This window comes from Clytia hemisphaerica, unplaced genomic scaffold, assembly GCF_902728285.1.
Source record: "Clytia hemisphaerica strain Z4C2 unplaced genomic scaffold, Clytia hemisphaerica genome assembly, whole genome shotgun sequence".
Taxonomy (NCBI): Eukaryota; Metazoa; Cnidaria; class Hydrozoa; order Leptothecata; family Clytiidae; genus Clytia; species Clytia hemisphaerica.
In genome coordinates, this window is record NW_027103377.1 from 101,877 (window position 1) to 118,063 (window position 16,187).

Consider the following 16,187-nt stretch of genomic DNA (forward strand, 5'->3'; position numbering starts at 1 on the left):
CAGAATGAATTTTGTTGTTAACAAGAGAGCGTTGAAAGAACTTTGAGCCATGAATTTGATTTACAATTTTTTGGTTGATTTTTGATTCACTTTGATTTGATTTCTTACCTACATTGTCAAGATCCATGAATGCTTTATTAAACCACGTTTACCTAGGCTATCTGGTAAGAACAATTTTTATTTTTCATTCAATTTTTCTAAATTTTCAATTTTTTCCTAAGTTTGATTTGTCAACTTTGTCAAGATCCATGAATGCTTTATTAAACCACGTTTACCTAGGCTATCTGGTAAGAACAATTTTTATTTTTCATTCAATTTTTCTAAATTTTCAATTTTTTCCTAAGTTTGATTTGTAAATTTCTCCGTATTTCAATTTTTCTAAATAATTTTCAATTTTTTCCTAAGTTTGATTTGTCAACTTAGCCAATTTCAAAGGAGTCAATATCTCCGTATTTCAATTATCAAATTTATTTATCAATCAATTTTTTGTCAATTTTTCCAAACTTGTGAAAACTTAAGTCCTATATTTGGATTTTGTCAAATTTTCAATTCATAAAATTCAGAAATATTCAATTTTTGTTTCAGTTTGAACAGTCGTTACAAACAAAGCCTGATCGCATTCCTCCAATCAACCCCAAATCAGTGTTTAAAGAAAAAGAATAATTCAAACACAATTCTGAGGCTGAGACAGGGGTGTAATGTGGGAAATATCTATAAGAAAAGAAATGATCTTACACATGCATGTGGAGATGGAGGGCATCCATCCATCCAGAGTGATGATGAACAATTTTTGCAAACATCTCTCTCTATCCAGAACTTCCAAAAATCAAATCTCCCGATCAAATAAAAGATTATCAACAGTTATAATTTTTTTGCGTTCTCCAACTAGCTTTTCAGGTAAAAACTTATAATGTTTCTTGCCATACTTCGTCTTATATAGTGTTGACTGCTTATACACGTCAAGCCAGTGAGCCTCCTCATTCAATAATATTTACAATTCAAATATTGTGGTTTAGTCTATTAATTATGCATCATTTTCATCTACTCAACATGCTGAGGTATGCCTTTCTGCACGTTCAAAAAATAAAACGTGAACAAAGGGATCCCTAAAGCTTATATTGTAATTTCCATGACGGTTTCGTTGTAAGGATGAACGGGGGCTGCCGACACAAAAATACCGAAAGAATTTTGAAAAATCACCAACAAAAATTGGAAACCTTATTTTATTCCCATACAATACTTAAGCATCAAACTATTTTTTTGTTTTTCTGAAAAAGGGCTTATACCAACACACCTTAGTGGGGTTTTAACCACATGCACAGTATTTTCAAGCTTTTTTGAATTCAACCTAATCGACCTAAGGTTTGGGAGGATGGCGGTAGTTAGAAAAACAGTTACGGTTGGGTGCCGCTAGAAAGGATACATCCGCCAGTCGCTATGAATGTTGAAAAACTGTCTTTGGTAGCAGCCTACCTTTTTTGATTAACATTGGGAATAATTGAAAAATTGAGAACATTCTTGAATTTTAATTCCATCCAGGGGCATCTTGTTATGTGAGATTCAGACAAGATGCATAAGATGCTGTATATTTCTAAACACAAATACCTCCTCGACAATTTTAGACCAACAGAAAGTCTTACGATTCCTTTCGACCGTGAATTGGCTCATACTCCTTTCAACCTTTAGCATCGTGGTCAACTTTTGAGAAGACTGGGAACGAACCCCGGGGGGGGGTACTAGGGTTGCGAGCTGACGGGGGGGTGCCGCCCGACTTTCGAACTTTGGACCCTTACCGGGACTAAAAAGGAGAAAACAAAGGAAAATTTTGGGAATTTTACGACCCTTAGCGGGACTAATTTGACCAATTTTGACCAAATTTCGATCTTTCAGGGGGTAAAAAGTTGAAATTTTCCTATTTTCCGACCCTTACTGGGACTGAAATTTGATTTTCTGATTTTCCGACCCTTAGCGGGACTTTGGAAGTCCAAAAAAGGTACCCTTAAGGGCGGCACATACCGTACCCTTCATTTGCCTAAGTACCCCCCCCGGGGAACGAACAAACAAGGAGAAAAGTTCCGGCCTGAATATCCAGGTTATGTGAGATTCAGACAAGATGCATAAAATATCGCCTATCATCTATTTCTAGTTCAATACTGGAATACTGGGGTGAGACTGCCATCAAAAAGGCACACGTTCATTGACTTCAATCGGCATAATTGCACTTGAGTCCCCCGCGGGGGACTGATTTTTTTAGATCTAAATTGATGATCTTATTTGTGAAAAAATTGGAAAGAAATAAAATGAAAACTCACTTATTTGATGGCTACTATTACTTTAGAATAACCTCTTTGTATAATGCTTTTAAAGAACGGATAAAACTTGGGTATGGACTATAAGATATGTAATAGTGTATCTTCCGTTCTTTAGAATAACCCCTTTGTATAATGCTTTTAAAGAACGGGCAATACTTGGGTATGGACTATAAAATATAATAGTGTATCTTCCGTTCTTTAGAATAACCCCTTTGTATAATGCTTTTAAAGAACGGGCAATACTTGGGTATGGACTATAAAATATAATAGTGTATCTTTCCTTCTTTAGAATAACCCCTTTGTATAATGCTTTTAAAGAACGGATAAAACTTGGGTATGGACTATAAAATATAATAGTGTATCTTTCCTTCTTTAGAATAACCCCTTTGTATAATGCTTTTAAAGAACGGGCAATACTTGGGTATGGACTATAAGATATAATAGTGTATCTTTCCTTCTTTAGAATAACCCCTTTGTATAATGCTTTTAAAGAACGGGCAATACTTGGGTATGGACTATAAGATATAATAGTGTATCTTCCGTTCTTTAGAATAACCCCTTTGTATAATGCTTTTAAAGAACGGGAAATACTTGGGTATGGACTATAAAATATAATAGTGTATCTTTCCTTCTTTAGAATAACCCCTTTGTATAATGCTTTTAAAGAACGGGCAATACTTGGGTATGGACTATAAGATATAATAGTGTATCTTTCCTTCTTTAGAATAACCCCTTTGTATAATGCTTTTAAAGAACGGGCAATACTTGGGTATGGACTATAAAATATAATAGTGTATCTTTCTTTCTTTAGAATAACCCCTTTGTATAATGCTTTTAAAGAACGGATAAAACTTGGGTATGGACTATAAGATATAATAGTGTATCTTCCGTTCTTTAGAATAACCCCTTTGTATAGTGCTTTTAAAGAACGGACAATAATTGGTAATTTAAATTATAATAGTGTATCTTTGGTATGAACAGAAGGAAAATTATTGTTCAGTTACTATATATATACTTGCAGTTTAGTACCGCCAATTACTATATATATACTTGCAGTTCAGTCCCGCCAAATACCTTGCGGGACTGTATTTCAGTCCCGATAATTTAATGGCGGGACTGAATTTCAGACCCGAAAAATACTTAAAAGCCTTATAATTAGTGCGGATTATTTATAATTAGCCCCGTTCTTCCCTGCTTTCAAAGTTCAAGCCGCCAATCCTTCTTTTAAAGGGACTAAACTAACAAAAGGAAAATTATTGTTCAGTTACTATATGTATACTTGCAGTTCAGTCCCGTCAAATACTATATATATACTTGCAGTTCAGTCCCGCCAAATTCTTAAAAAATTCGTCGGGAGTGAATTACAATCCCGTGTCGGGACTCAACTACAATTATGCCCTTCAATCCAAATAAAAATTCAAACTCAAAATTTTAATCTTACACGTTATTCAAAATCTTCATCGGCATCATTGAGATTTTCACTTCAAACTTTTGTTGCTTTCTTCAAATTCAAACATTCACTATCATTCACTAAAAAGTTTCCGCTTTTTTGCATTTCAATTTATGATGTTATAAACACAGTAAATAGTCAATTAGGTATATAATGAGCGAATGGTACCTCTCAGGAATAAAAACGATCTCGATAATTATAACGCTGAAAAATGCACGCAAAACCATCACGGAACTTATGTGGTGACGTCAGATTGAGGAGAAATCGAAATTTACATACACATTTTTTTATAAGAACGTCCAAAATTTTTGAAGCCTTAGAAGAATATTCTTAACGTCTTCTTATTCCACCATTTTGACGTTGATTTTGATTGTTGACGATTGGCATTTTGAACGAGAATTGGAAGTCACATCGTTCAACACTAAAAGACTGCGGGCCTTCGAAAATTAGTAAAATTGATGTTAATTGTCGTTAAGTTTGTGTGGGATTCTGTCCTTGACAATGGGAAAATGATCAGAGGTATCCCAGAATTTACAAAATTGAAGTCATAATTGGTGTCTAACATTCGTTGTTAACATAGTAAAATAGCACCGAGTTTATCCCCTACCTTCGATAAAAGGAGATTTCAAGAAATGGAAAAGTCGGTTAAAAGAGAGACCTTAGTCATTGTAATTATAAAAACCCCTTGAACCAGCTTTTAGCGTTAAACTTCCTTAATTTGACAATCATATTATCCCCTATTGCTGTATTACTGAGCATAAAACAGGGAGACATCGAATACCTTTATTGACAAGATTTATTTTTTAAAGACAATTTAAGAAATACAATACATGTCACCACAGCAGCGTCGGGAGCGGTGGAGTCTCTTGGGCAAAAGAATGAACAAACAAACCAAAACTACTCTGTAGACCACTAAAAACTCATTCCGATCGACATCCAGAAACAAAAGGTGATTCACCATTCCCGGTCAGTTATTTATATCTAAACAAAGACATCATACTATCCACAGCAGAGCTGAAACATTCTTCGAACATTCTCAATGATATTTCAAAATCGATTCAAAATTTTTTCTTTAACCTGAATATTGCTAAGAGTCCAGAATTTTGATTTCTTTACCAAAGCCTTCAATATAAATTTTCTTTTAGAATCGCCAGTTTTAACTTACCATAGACAGAAAAGCATGTTGAAAAATTATCCATCAGAATTTTTGAGAGTATGGTGGGTGACCTTTGTAGATCTCACATGAAATTTTATTCAAAATCTCATATAATATGGTTTTAGAGCAATAAAGATTTCATTAAAATGAACGCTTTAAAGCTACTTTTACACACCAGATTAATCTTCATTAGATGTAAAGGGCCCTTGATAAACGTGACATCATACAAATAACTGTGAAAAGCCCAAAAAGCTACCCTCCAAATGTAAAGCAGCGAAAACTTCCAAAAGTAAGAAAAATGGCCAAGATAATAACTTCAACTTTCGAATAAGGGCCAGAAAACCTACTCGTCATCTTTTTTTGGAAAGTTTGAATAATTCTCGGAAGGGGGTACCTAGGCAAGTGACGGGTATGTGCCGACCTTAAGGATGTGTTTTTTAAACCTGGAGGTCCCTGAAAGTGTAATGGTTAAATAATTCAGAAAATTAAATCTCAGTCGGAAAAATATAAACATTTCAAATTTTTGCTCCTTTAAAGATCGAGATTTGGTTTGGTCAAGTTAGTCCCAATAAGAGCAATAAGAGTGGTAGAATTGATAGAATTTTTCTTATTTTCCTCCTCTTTAGCCCCAATAAAGGTACGAGGGTTGGAAGTGACACATATATACTACCTGCAGGTCCCAAACATTCTAGCAAAATTGAGAAAAACATCCCCAGGCTATCCAAAAAAAGAAAAGAAAAAACAAGGAAAGTACAAAAACACTAATGATCTATCAAATTATTTATCTACAAAAACCACCCTTAGGTTTCGTTTCGTCAAGACTTATCACGATTAACAACTTGTATTTCCTCCCTGATTCATTGGGTTGAGACCAAGACAAATAATGAGATTGAACAATCGCCAGAAAGGTAAAAATAACATTTACCTTCCAAAAATACTACTTACAATATTTTATGAAGTTTTTTCTTCTTATTTTTCAGTAGGTTGGGTGTTGGTTCATGAGTGAGGCGATAGAATGTGGTGGTAGTAGTTTCTTTCCCCATGTTGTGTTTTATCATTTCACAAAACTGTATACAAAATCAAGTGATTCTTATACGGTAAGAAATTATCAGTAGTGGATGTAATGATAGCCGGATCAACGAAATCTATGTCAAAGATGACGCTTAAAAGTGACGAATTCAAATCCAAAGCAATCAAAGTTATTAAAACTGGATAATCTTAATGACATGTACCAAAAAAATCAATCAATCAATTAATATTTCAACTTCACAAGCCAGCTTTTTTCAATTCAATTTTACAAAACAAATTCATCAAGATATCTGATAAGCAATCTTTTAATACAAAAATCACCCACGAAATCTATCATTATACTTTTATATCATTGTATTGTCAACTTGATCAGATATAGGACCAATCATGGTTAGGTACCACTCATATGATGTCACTCACACCGATCCTACGTACAAATGGTCAGAGACAACATACCAACACAGTAATTATAGGATGACAAACAACTCAACAAGGTCACCTACCAATCAATCACCTATTGGTATTCAAGATATATTTTGCTCATATTTTGTTGATCAAATAACAAAAGAAAGAAAGTTTCACACAAATGATGCCTAGTTGTAACTGAGTAAGTTTATAAGAATTATTTAAAAGTAAGAAAGCCTATATGATGTTTCTTTTAGATTCATCTTTGAAGTTTAAATAGGGTGAAATCTCATCAAAGATTTTCCGAAAGAAAGATTATAGAGACAAATTAATGCATCGAACATATAGACTTTGATGCCTTCTCCAGTACCAGAAAATGCAATTCAGAAAATCAGGTTTCTTAAATTAATAAAATATTTTGTTATAAAAAAAACATGAAATACATTCTTACTCTATGTTACTTATAAAAAGACTCAATGTGAATAATGGGTAGGCGAGTTCAAATCTCTGTTACTATTAATTATCAAAAATAACTTCAAAAGGCTTAATCCTGCCCATTTTCGCGCTATGATTATTCAAAAACTAAAAATTGACAAAATTCAGTTACAATTTACCTATTCAAAGAATCAGAGAATCAAAACTGGATCCAATCTCAAAAGGATAAAAACTCTGGAAAACCTTTCATAGGCCACACCACTCTATGGTTTTAAAAAACCGGAAATATACATGCTGAGAAAGATTGCAAAAGTCGGTTCGGTGAAGACAAGCTTAATGTTGTAACTTATAAATTATATTATGGAAGAATTTGTTAAAAATTATTACGAGCTTTTAAGATTTCACTCCCCCGTAGCAGGAGCACACCAGTTGATGATTTGGCCCTTAACCTTCAAGGAGAATGAATAGGTCTTTTCATAAAATATTTTAAGTGCATAACGACTGTTTCGTTTTGAAACCATTTCCAAGGTGATTAAATTCCTTCAGTCTTCAAGTATTATTCAACTTCTTATGAACTCCTCCGAGAATCAGTAGCTCATGACGTAATTTATGAAAAGGTATATATTGGCACTGCATTACGACGAGATGAAAATGGCCAAAAAATTAAGAATATGGTAAGAATACAATCATCATGAAGTTTGGCAACTGAACCTAAGAATGCCACTCTTAGAGAATTTACCATTAAATTGCCAACTATTATCCAGCAATGCTAAGAGGTTAAACAAAAATGCAAAATTCTCTTGCTTGAGGGATGTATAATATGTAATGTAATAATTGCATGCTAGATTGTGGCTGGGATTGGATCAAAACCTAAGAATACCATAAGAATATTTCAGGATGAATTTCCCCAAAAAGTTGAGAATATTTATGATGAATTGAAAAACATACCATTCTTATAAAAAAAAAGCTAAAGTCTATTCACGATAAGTGTGCACTCTTTTTTCATTTACCTATAACTTTTGAAGGAATTCTTCAATCTTTATAAATTTGGTATCATTGGAAAGATATTAGCGAGTGGATCAATTTGAAATAAAAAAATCTTTAAACAAATTCTAAAAATGAAGATGAAAATGAAGAAGAAAAAAATGAAGATCTTGTAGAGAAGTGCTATAACTTTCATTTTCACTGGAGAGATTCTTTGATCTTAGGAGATCATCACTGTGCAGAAATTTCATTAAAATATTTATTCAATATAAAGTTATGATACAAAGTTAATAAGTGAGTGACCCCAAAAAACAGCAGAAAACAGCAGAAAACAGCGTTTTTAGACGTCAATCAGCTTATAACTTTGCTTGATATCTTTTGACTGAATGATTATTTTTGAGAAATCTTTTCACAGTGATGATGTTCGATAACCAAGGATTCACTTTAGTGAAAATGATAGTTATAGCACCTTTCTACAAGATCTTCATTTTTTTCTTCTTCATTTTCATCTTCATTTTTAGAATTTGTTTAAAGATTTTTTTATTTCAAATTGATCCACTCGCTAATATCTTTCCAATGATACCAAATTTATAAAGATTGAAGAATTCCTTCAAAAGTTATAGGTAAATGAAAAAAGAGTGCACACTTATCGTGAATAGACTTTAGATGCTGAATGGATCTACCTGATGATGAAAGTTAGAGCAGCAATAAGGAAAAAAACGAAAACAAATTTTCAGTCAGAAAAACAATGTCAATGAAAATCTGCCAAAACGGCGATTTCCAAAATTGTCGGCCAATAAAAATAGTTTCACAAAAATCGGACTCGGCCATGTTATGAGCATTGCTAATATGCATCTTTATGCAAAAAAATCAGAAAACACTAAGGATGAAATCTCGAGAAAAGTTAATAACGAACGAACGAACGCACGAACGAACATCAGTTAATTTATAAGACCTCCACCGGGTAGGTCAGAAAAGCGTATATGAAGTGTATATGAAGTGCATCTTGGCACTCCGACGGCACTTGATTAAAAAACGATGTTTTGCACTGAAAGAATTAGTGAAAATATCGTCCCTAGTTGAAAATTGTTTTCTAGTTTTTGTCTCCGCAAAATATTGTGCTTTCTTTTCCATCCTCACTGAATTTACCGGCTCAAAAACAATAGAATTTAAATCTCCAGCCATAAAAAAAGGAAATATCAATCCCCATCGAGTTTTGTTCCGTTATTTTCACTTCCACTGGCTGAAAAGATCCTACCGGCTCCGTGAGAAGAGGGTGTAGCACGGGGGCTAAAGAGTCATATCCGTGCAATATGTGAGATAAATGACAATTATATCCATGTTTACAAGGTTAAACTCCGACTTTCCAGATAGAAGATTAGCAAAAGCCAGTTTTTGCTGTTTTTAAGATCAAATAGGAACTTTCACCCTCCAATATAAGTGTAAAGATAAAACTCGTCACTCACGTAATAAGCGAGGATAAAAACGAACACGGTTTAAGTACCGTGAAAAGCACAGGCCGAAATCATATATCGACCTGTGCCGACCAATTCAGATTCTATTCAGCGCGCAAATCAACGCAGAGAAAAGTAACCATGGCGACTATGCAAGATCTTGGATTAAGTTCAAAGTTGATAATATTTGATCTTCATCTTTGATTCTTTCTACAGTGATCAGTCTTCAGAGGTTGATATGTTCTTTGAAAACTCAACCTCTGATACTCAGGGTACGGTTGAAGGTAATAAATGACATCAAAAAGGTTTTTAGATAGTATTGAAGCAACTTACATGAAGCCTTTCTTCTTGGCTGGTTTGGGTGGTTGCTGTGGCTGTGGCTGTGGTGGCGCTTCATCTCCGCGCCGAATAGTCGATGAGAAAGGTGAGCGCATCATCTTGACTGATGATATAGTTTATTTTGCGTCCAAGAAACCAAAATATATGTAACAATTCGCTGATAAAAGTTAACCAAAAAATTTCCGAAAATGACAAATTATTGACAATGATAAAAGAACAGCTTGAGGGATTATCAAATCAAATCTTTAATGTATTCAAAACTGCATGAACTGGTTTCTACCAAATTTTCAATTATCTTGATTTAGAAATTTTTAAATCAACCGCTATATACTCACTGTTCGAAAACAAAACTGAGTTTAAGGAAGGGACGTGGTTAGAGTTGAATTCTTAAATTGATCTTGTGAGAGAGATTAATGACTTGATATTTAAAAAGGTAATTATATTTGAGACTAAGCACATTAAATGGAACCCATACAATGAGAAGGGAAAACGGTTATGAATCGTACAATGGTATACAGCCAATAGTTGAGGAAAGGAACCCTGGTGCGTTAAAGTTAAAGAGGTATATAGACGGCATACTTCTTAAATGGTAAACAAAGTCCCTTATCTTATTTACAAAGATGATAATTGCAACGCGTATTCAACTTATGATTGAAGTCAAGTTATGCAATTTTCTTGCCTGAATATTACTAACATTTTTGTTGGAATTTATCAATGTATGTCTTTAGATTGCGTAACGTAGCGAACTTTAAGCAAATATTTTAAGAGAAGTAAATCTCTGTTTAGCGGGATACTTATGATTTCGGAGTGAAAACCTGTGAGGATGACAAAATTAACAAACAGATCCACTGGAGCTCTTTATACTATTCTAAAACGAATTAAAAGGAAATCTTAAACAATCTCTCTATGTCAAAATTCCAACACACATTCTTTATAAAGTCAAAGCAAAGCCAACAGTTTCAGCGAATATGCTTATTTCTAAACTCTAGCGCAAACGAATGAATTTAGAGGACCGCATGCCACAGTTATCAGTTTTATCTTGAGTAAAGTTTAAAATTATTATCCATATAGCGGTCATTAAGTAAGCCATTAAAGATTCGAACGGCGGGCGGTATTGAAAGGTTCTATGACTCAAATAGTCATACCCGCGCTGAGAAAACTAAGGCGTCGTGCTTCAGAGGGCTGAAATATCATTAACCGCCCTGTTTATAGGGCGATAACGTCATTTGCGGCCCGCTCGGAACTTTATTGAAGTCGTTGCATTGAAGCGGTGAGACTAAACCGACGTCAGAAAAAAACACTTTTTGGTCATTTGCGGCCCGCTCGCAAGGGTACTCAAAACTTGTTGAAGTCATTGCATTGAAGCGAAAAGACTTGGCTGACGCTAGAAAAAAACGTTGTTTGAATTTCCGATATGGATAATAATAGTAATAGCGTTAAGCTTTCGTTCGTTGTTGTCATTAATTCTGCCCTTGCAGTTTGATTATTAGCCCTCTAGTGCCATTTGCCAAATGACACTCTCGGGCTAATAATCAAACTGCGCGGGCAGAAAATAACAACAACGACCTCAAACTGAACCCTATTGTTATATTATACCTTAAAATAATGCAATATATTGCTTGCAATGGGTTAGCTATGTTTTTATCGAATATCAAAGCCACAAATAAAGCAATATCTTCTGCGCTCCAGATTATGTTTAAGGTTTATGTAAGCTAAACCGATACTTGAATTATCAAATTATTATTAAAATCAATTCAATAATTTTAGAAACATTCTATATGTGCAACAAAAACACGATTTAGTCAATTGGAGCATAATACACAAAGTTGTGGAGATACAACAAAAAATGTTCTCGACTTTTTCGAATCAAACATCAAAACCATCAGATCAGATCAAGATCCATTTTACAGATTAACAGATCACAAATATGTGTATTTTTTCACTCGATCTAAATTTTTACATACTTTCCCATAGTTTTTGACAAGCTGATGACGGAGGTTCGATGATGGATTTTAATGACGTTTCTATATCATTATTTAACGATTCAAATACAAAACCCTTTGAAATACATATGAGAATTTTTTACTTCCCTCCCCTCCTGATTCTAATGGAGATTTTGAAGATTTTCAAGGTAAAAATGTTATGCGATTAAGCATGCTGTAAATCATCTTTGTTTTCGATAAACTTTTAGTGTCCCATATTGTTAAAAGAGTTCATAGTTGTTGATAAGTGTTGCTGCGAAATAGCAAAGTAAAGCTAGCTTCGAGAAATCCAAATGCTACGGCGAATAGCTTCAAAAACATCCAAGTATTATTACAATAGATTCGTTAAACCTTTAACTACCAATGACGAGTATACTATAGGCATGGGCTATGTAGGAGAAGCCCTCCTGTAATGCCCAGTTTGAGTTAGAAATCGTCATTTCGGGTCTAGCTCGTGGAATTGGATTGGGTTTCATGGTCAAGCAAGAAAACAATCAAAGTAAGTCTTTCCAGCGAGATTTTAAGCCAAAAAGTCAAAAAAATGCAAAAATTTGACAAAAATCCACTTTTTTAAGATTTTGACCGTTTTTTTACCATTTTTGGTCAGCGAGTGATCCAAGAACCTCCAAATTTGGCCCTGCTTTACTTGATTCTTGAATACTTGATTGTATTATTTTGAAGTTTTACAACTGGGCACCTTTCTATCATTCAGGCAGGTCCGCGCAGCCTTAGTCGCCAGCCACCACGCCCTTCCTAAATCGGCACCGAAGGCGCCTAAAAGAAAGAGAAGAATCTCTCACCCAACGAGCTATGAACAAGCTTCTAACTCCTTCTAGATGCGGAGATACTATATAAGCCTTTGTTTGAACTAGCGATGTTCTTTAAAAAAATGACCGTGGTACTTAAAGGGTTAAGAATTCTTCTAAGAGGAATGAGTTTGGCTGATTTTTCACATACACATATCGCATTACAATTCTTTGTAACGATGGATAAAATTCTTAAATGGTTTATGGACTGAGTATAAGAGCGCTTTAAAATTACGATTAAGACAACATTTTTCTTTAAATGAAGGATCAGGATAAAGTCGTTAAAACGTCATTAGCAAAGCCAATAATTAATTGATTTCATCCTTTTCAATGGTCATTAAATAGTCACATTCTATAGCGGCTGATCCTAATTAAATAAATCTCTTGATTTTCATAATCGGGTAAACCAACCTAGTCAATACAATTTTCCAGAGCTCATTTTCGTAGACTAGAAACTAGCAATCCATGAATAAATGACAGATATCTTATCTAAAACACTAGATAGAGCTACTCTGTATTTCCCAAGTGATGGCTTTGCTGAAAATAGGTTACTGTTGAAGTTTTATTGACACTACAACGACTTCAAAATTTTAAATATCACACAAACTACATTGTGACGTCACTTCGTTCAAGATGGCGGATTATTTTGCCTCAGCTAGGGACGAAGTAGCTCTATTTAGTGGTTCATATAAGATATCTGTGTTATAAATGATCCCACAAATGAAAAGGGTAGGGGGAAGATTTCTTTTGATTGAATTTTTTAAGCTACGGTGAACTTCCACCTCATTTTACTGACCACACTTTTACACTCGAAAAACCAGACCCCTGGATTTTTTATTTTCCAGTCTGCCCTGGATGTCACACCTTCTCGACATAGGGCACGCTGGAATAGCCGATTTTACGTAAATTTCTTTGGGTAACTTAAAGTCTCCATCTTTAAAGGGCATTTTCGTTATAAATCTTACTCTATAAATCAAAATTTTCTTAACTTTAGCAAATTTATGTTCCCTTGTGCGTGTTCAAGTTTTGGAGGTGTGTTTTAAAACCCATTAAACAATAATAAAAACACGTACCATAAGAATGACAAATCAAATGAGCTGAATACTTTGTACAACATACCACGTTTTTGAAATCGAAACCTCTTCACTAATATGGATACAACCTGACTTGTTTTCTGGCTTTAATGTCACTCACTCGAAGAGGAAGAAATTTCATCACACCATACCATTTAACACCTATTACATTAAACTATACCAAAACCAATTTCCTCAAAGTTTCAAAGAAAAGGGGAACACAGACCATACAATGCAACATCTTCATCAGAAAAATTATGATCACGATTCTAACCTGTGTGCTAATCACTTTTACAAAAGATCACACTACGCGTGTGATTATCAAAATCATTTTACATTGTAAAGACCTTTCTCTCAGGTACTCGTCAATTTGTTTGAGTTGTGATCATTGACATCTTCGTGTTAGAAAAACGTAGAAGTTTCAAAGTGCGAGTTTGGTACTACACGTTTTTAAGAACAAAATATAAGAACATTAGGCTTCAATGGTTAAAATATTAACAACAAGTTAAGAACATTTTTAAGGCTTTATTGATTCTTTTATACCAAACTGCTTAGGAAATTGCACAAAAATACTAAAAAAAATGGTGAAATCAAGAACATTTTAAGAGAATCCGAAAGCTTTAATAATTTTGGTTGCTCTAATAAGAAATACGTGTAACAAAGCTCTACAAGACTTCCCTCTTTTCCTCATAATAGAAACTGCAAATTGGCTCTCAGCCAGTTAAGCAGTTTTTGACGATCCTGCACAAACTCCACAACTGTTTTCAACCAAAAATTTCCCGTGATGATACTCGCTACTCAGATTCCCGTAAGAATACGAAAAAAATTCTTGCGTAGAAAAGGTTACGAAGGATTTTCAAAGTAGAATAGTTTAGAATTTCATCGGTCAAAAGTTGCTTACTTTTGCACTTACTAATCTTTAAGATATGGAATTTCTACTTTCTCTTTTTGTCCGTTAAAGGATATAATAGACATTGTGGTTAAATGCAAGTGGTTAGTTTTAAAGTTTGCTTACGACCTTAGATCGTTAACCTCCAAGTACACAAGCCTTTTGAAACCGTATCTCTGGAGAAAGGTCAAAGTGTACTTTACAGGCCTAATATCCACATGAATAACTTTAGCAGAAAAATCTGACACCTACATCAGTCAAATTGTTGAAATTCCTTGGTGTTTCAAACACACTCTTATCATCAACATACTTGTCTATTAGTTAGCGATTAGGAAAGGTGTCTGAAGCAGAATTTAGCGATTTTCTCGCATGATGATATGTTTTGTTAACGCTCCGCAAGTCCTTCGTAGCCGGTTACGTGAAAGCGCCACTTGACATTGCAAGAAAATAGAATTTTTTGAAACAATTAGGCTTTCAGCTCGTTATGTTTAATATTACGCAGAAGTTGCCATAGTTATCAAAATATACATAAAAAGTCTACGTTATAGTTTTGATGAGTTCGTGATATCTCAAAAAAACATTTAAATTTCTGTATGTGAACTCAAATCCCGCCAAAAGAAATCGATAGAGACAATATACATTTGAACGACTTTCTCTCTAACGGTGCAGAAATCTAACGTTATAGTACACTCTACTCAATTAATGATCATTTTAATCCCCTTGAATTTGCCGAAATGTAACATTTCAGGTAACTGAACTACACACTTTTTTATAAGAATTAATAAATTAATCTTCTTACGATGTTCTTAATACTCTTAGTTTGTTTTGTTCTTAGGTTTTGGCCAACTTTCAACCTCCTGTTCTTATAAAATTGTTCTTAAAAAAAAGCATGTATATAAAGTGAAGGTCCTCGTGCAAACCAATCTGCAGCAACGGTACCACGCGCATCGGAAATTTATAGAAAGAACTTACCCACATGACTCGTATTATGCCCTTTGGTTTTCTTCGTTACACGGAGGTACAAATCTTTCTTTTACTTTTGACATGGAAAGGAGCAAGATGGTGCAGTAGAAGCTGGGTGTTCATTTTGAAGTTTTGATATTTGTCCATCCTCCACATTTTCTCCTGTTGTCTTCACCGGTTTCAAAACGGGAGGTGGCGTACAATAATGACATCAGCTGTGTTAAAGAAAGAAAATATAGATGCTGGATAGATGGGTTTGATTTGTCAACTATTTTGGCACAATTACACATGTGTCAACCCATGTGATAGCTCCAGTGAGACCTAGAGTAAAGTCTACAATCTCTGTGAGAAATTAAGAAAAAAAGCTAAAATTGCGCTATAGCACATTCGAAAAGTCGTTATAATCACAATGAATTGTGATCACATAGAGTGTAGAGGAGTCGGGTCCAGCCCCCAGCCAAATTGATGTACAATCTTAAAGGCATGGGATAAAGACTCCGAAGAGAAAAAATATGCAAAGTGTTATGGGTATAAGACACCCCCTTCTCGCTGACCCGGTAGGATTTTTTCAGCCAGTGGGTAGACTGGAGTCGTTTATAATGCGTGTAATACTAATAATACCAATACTAATATTAATACGGAATTTAGTTTGTATAAACGACTGGAAGAATTCGGTGTTCCAGCCTTATAGATACAGGGGCTAGCTACGCAGAAACTTACGTAGCGAGAAAACAATTTATCAAGCAACAACAAACTCTCAAAACGAAATCAAATCAAATGAAAAACTTTCAATACACAAATCCACACATATTCTTTTTTCTCAAGAATTATTTTGAGCAGGAAAAAATTATAATTGCAATATTGACACTTTTCTTTTGTTTGGAGTTAGTGCACAAAGGTTTCTAGACGA

General features: G+C 34.3%; 1 protein-coding gene across 7 annotated transcripts in view; it reads right to left on the bottom strand.

The window, feature by feature from the left end:
- The window catches only part of LOC136824495 (cysteine desulfurase-like), a 38,454-nt gene extending 23,149 nt beyond the window's left edge, over positions 1-15,305 (bottom strand). Inside the window, exon 1 of one of the 7 annotated variants that reach the window (XM_067080542.1) lies at positions 9,559-9,918. In XM_067080542.1, the coding sequence (XP_066936643.1) occupies positions 9,559-9,662 (104 nt within the window). In that variant the 5' untranslated portion in view covers positions 9,663-9,918. Of the gene's footprint in view, positions 1-735; positions 1,020-3,753; positions 3,851-4,927; positions 4,985-5,863; positions 6,383-9,558; positions 9,919-13,425; positions 13,485-15,286 lie in introns of those variants that run through there. The other 6 variants (XM_067080543.1, XM_067080544.1, XM_067080551.1 and 3 more) reach the window with 6 other exon arrangements.
- Between the last annotated feature and the right edge of the window lie 882 nt (positions 15,306-16,187).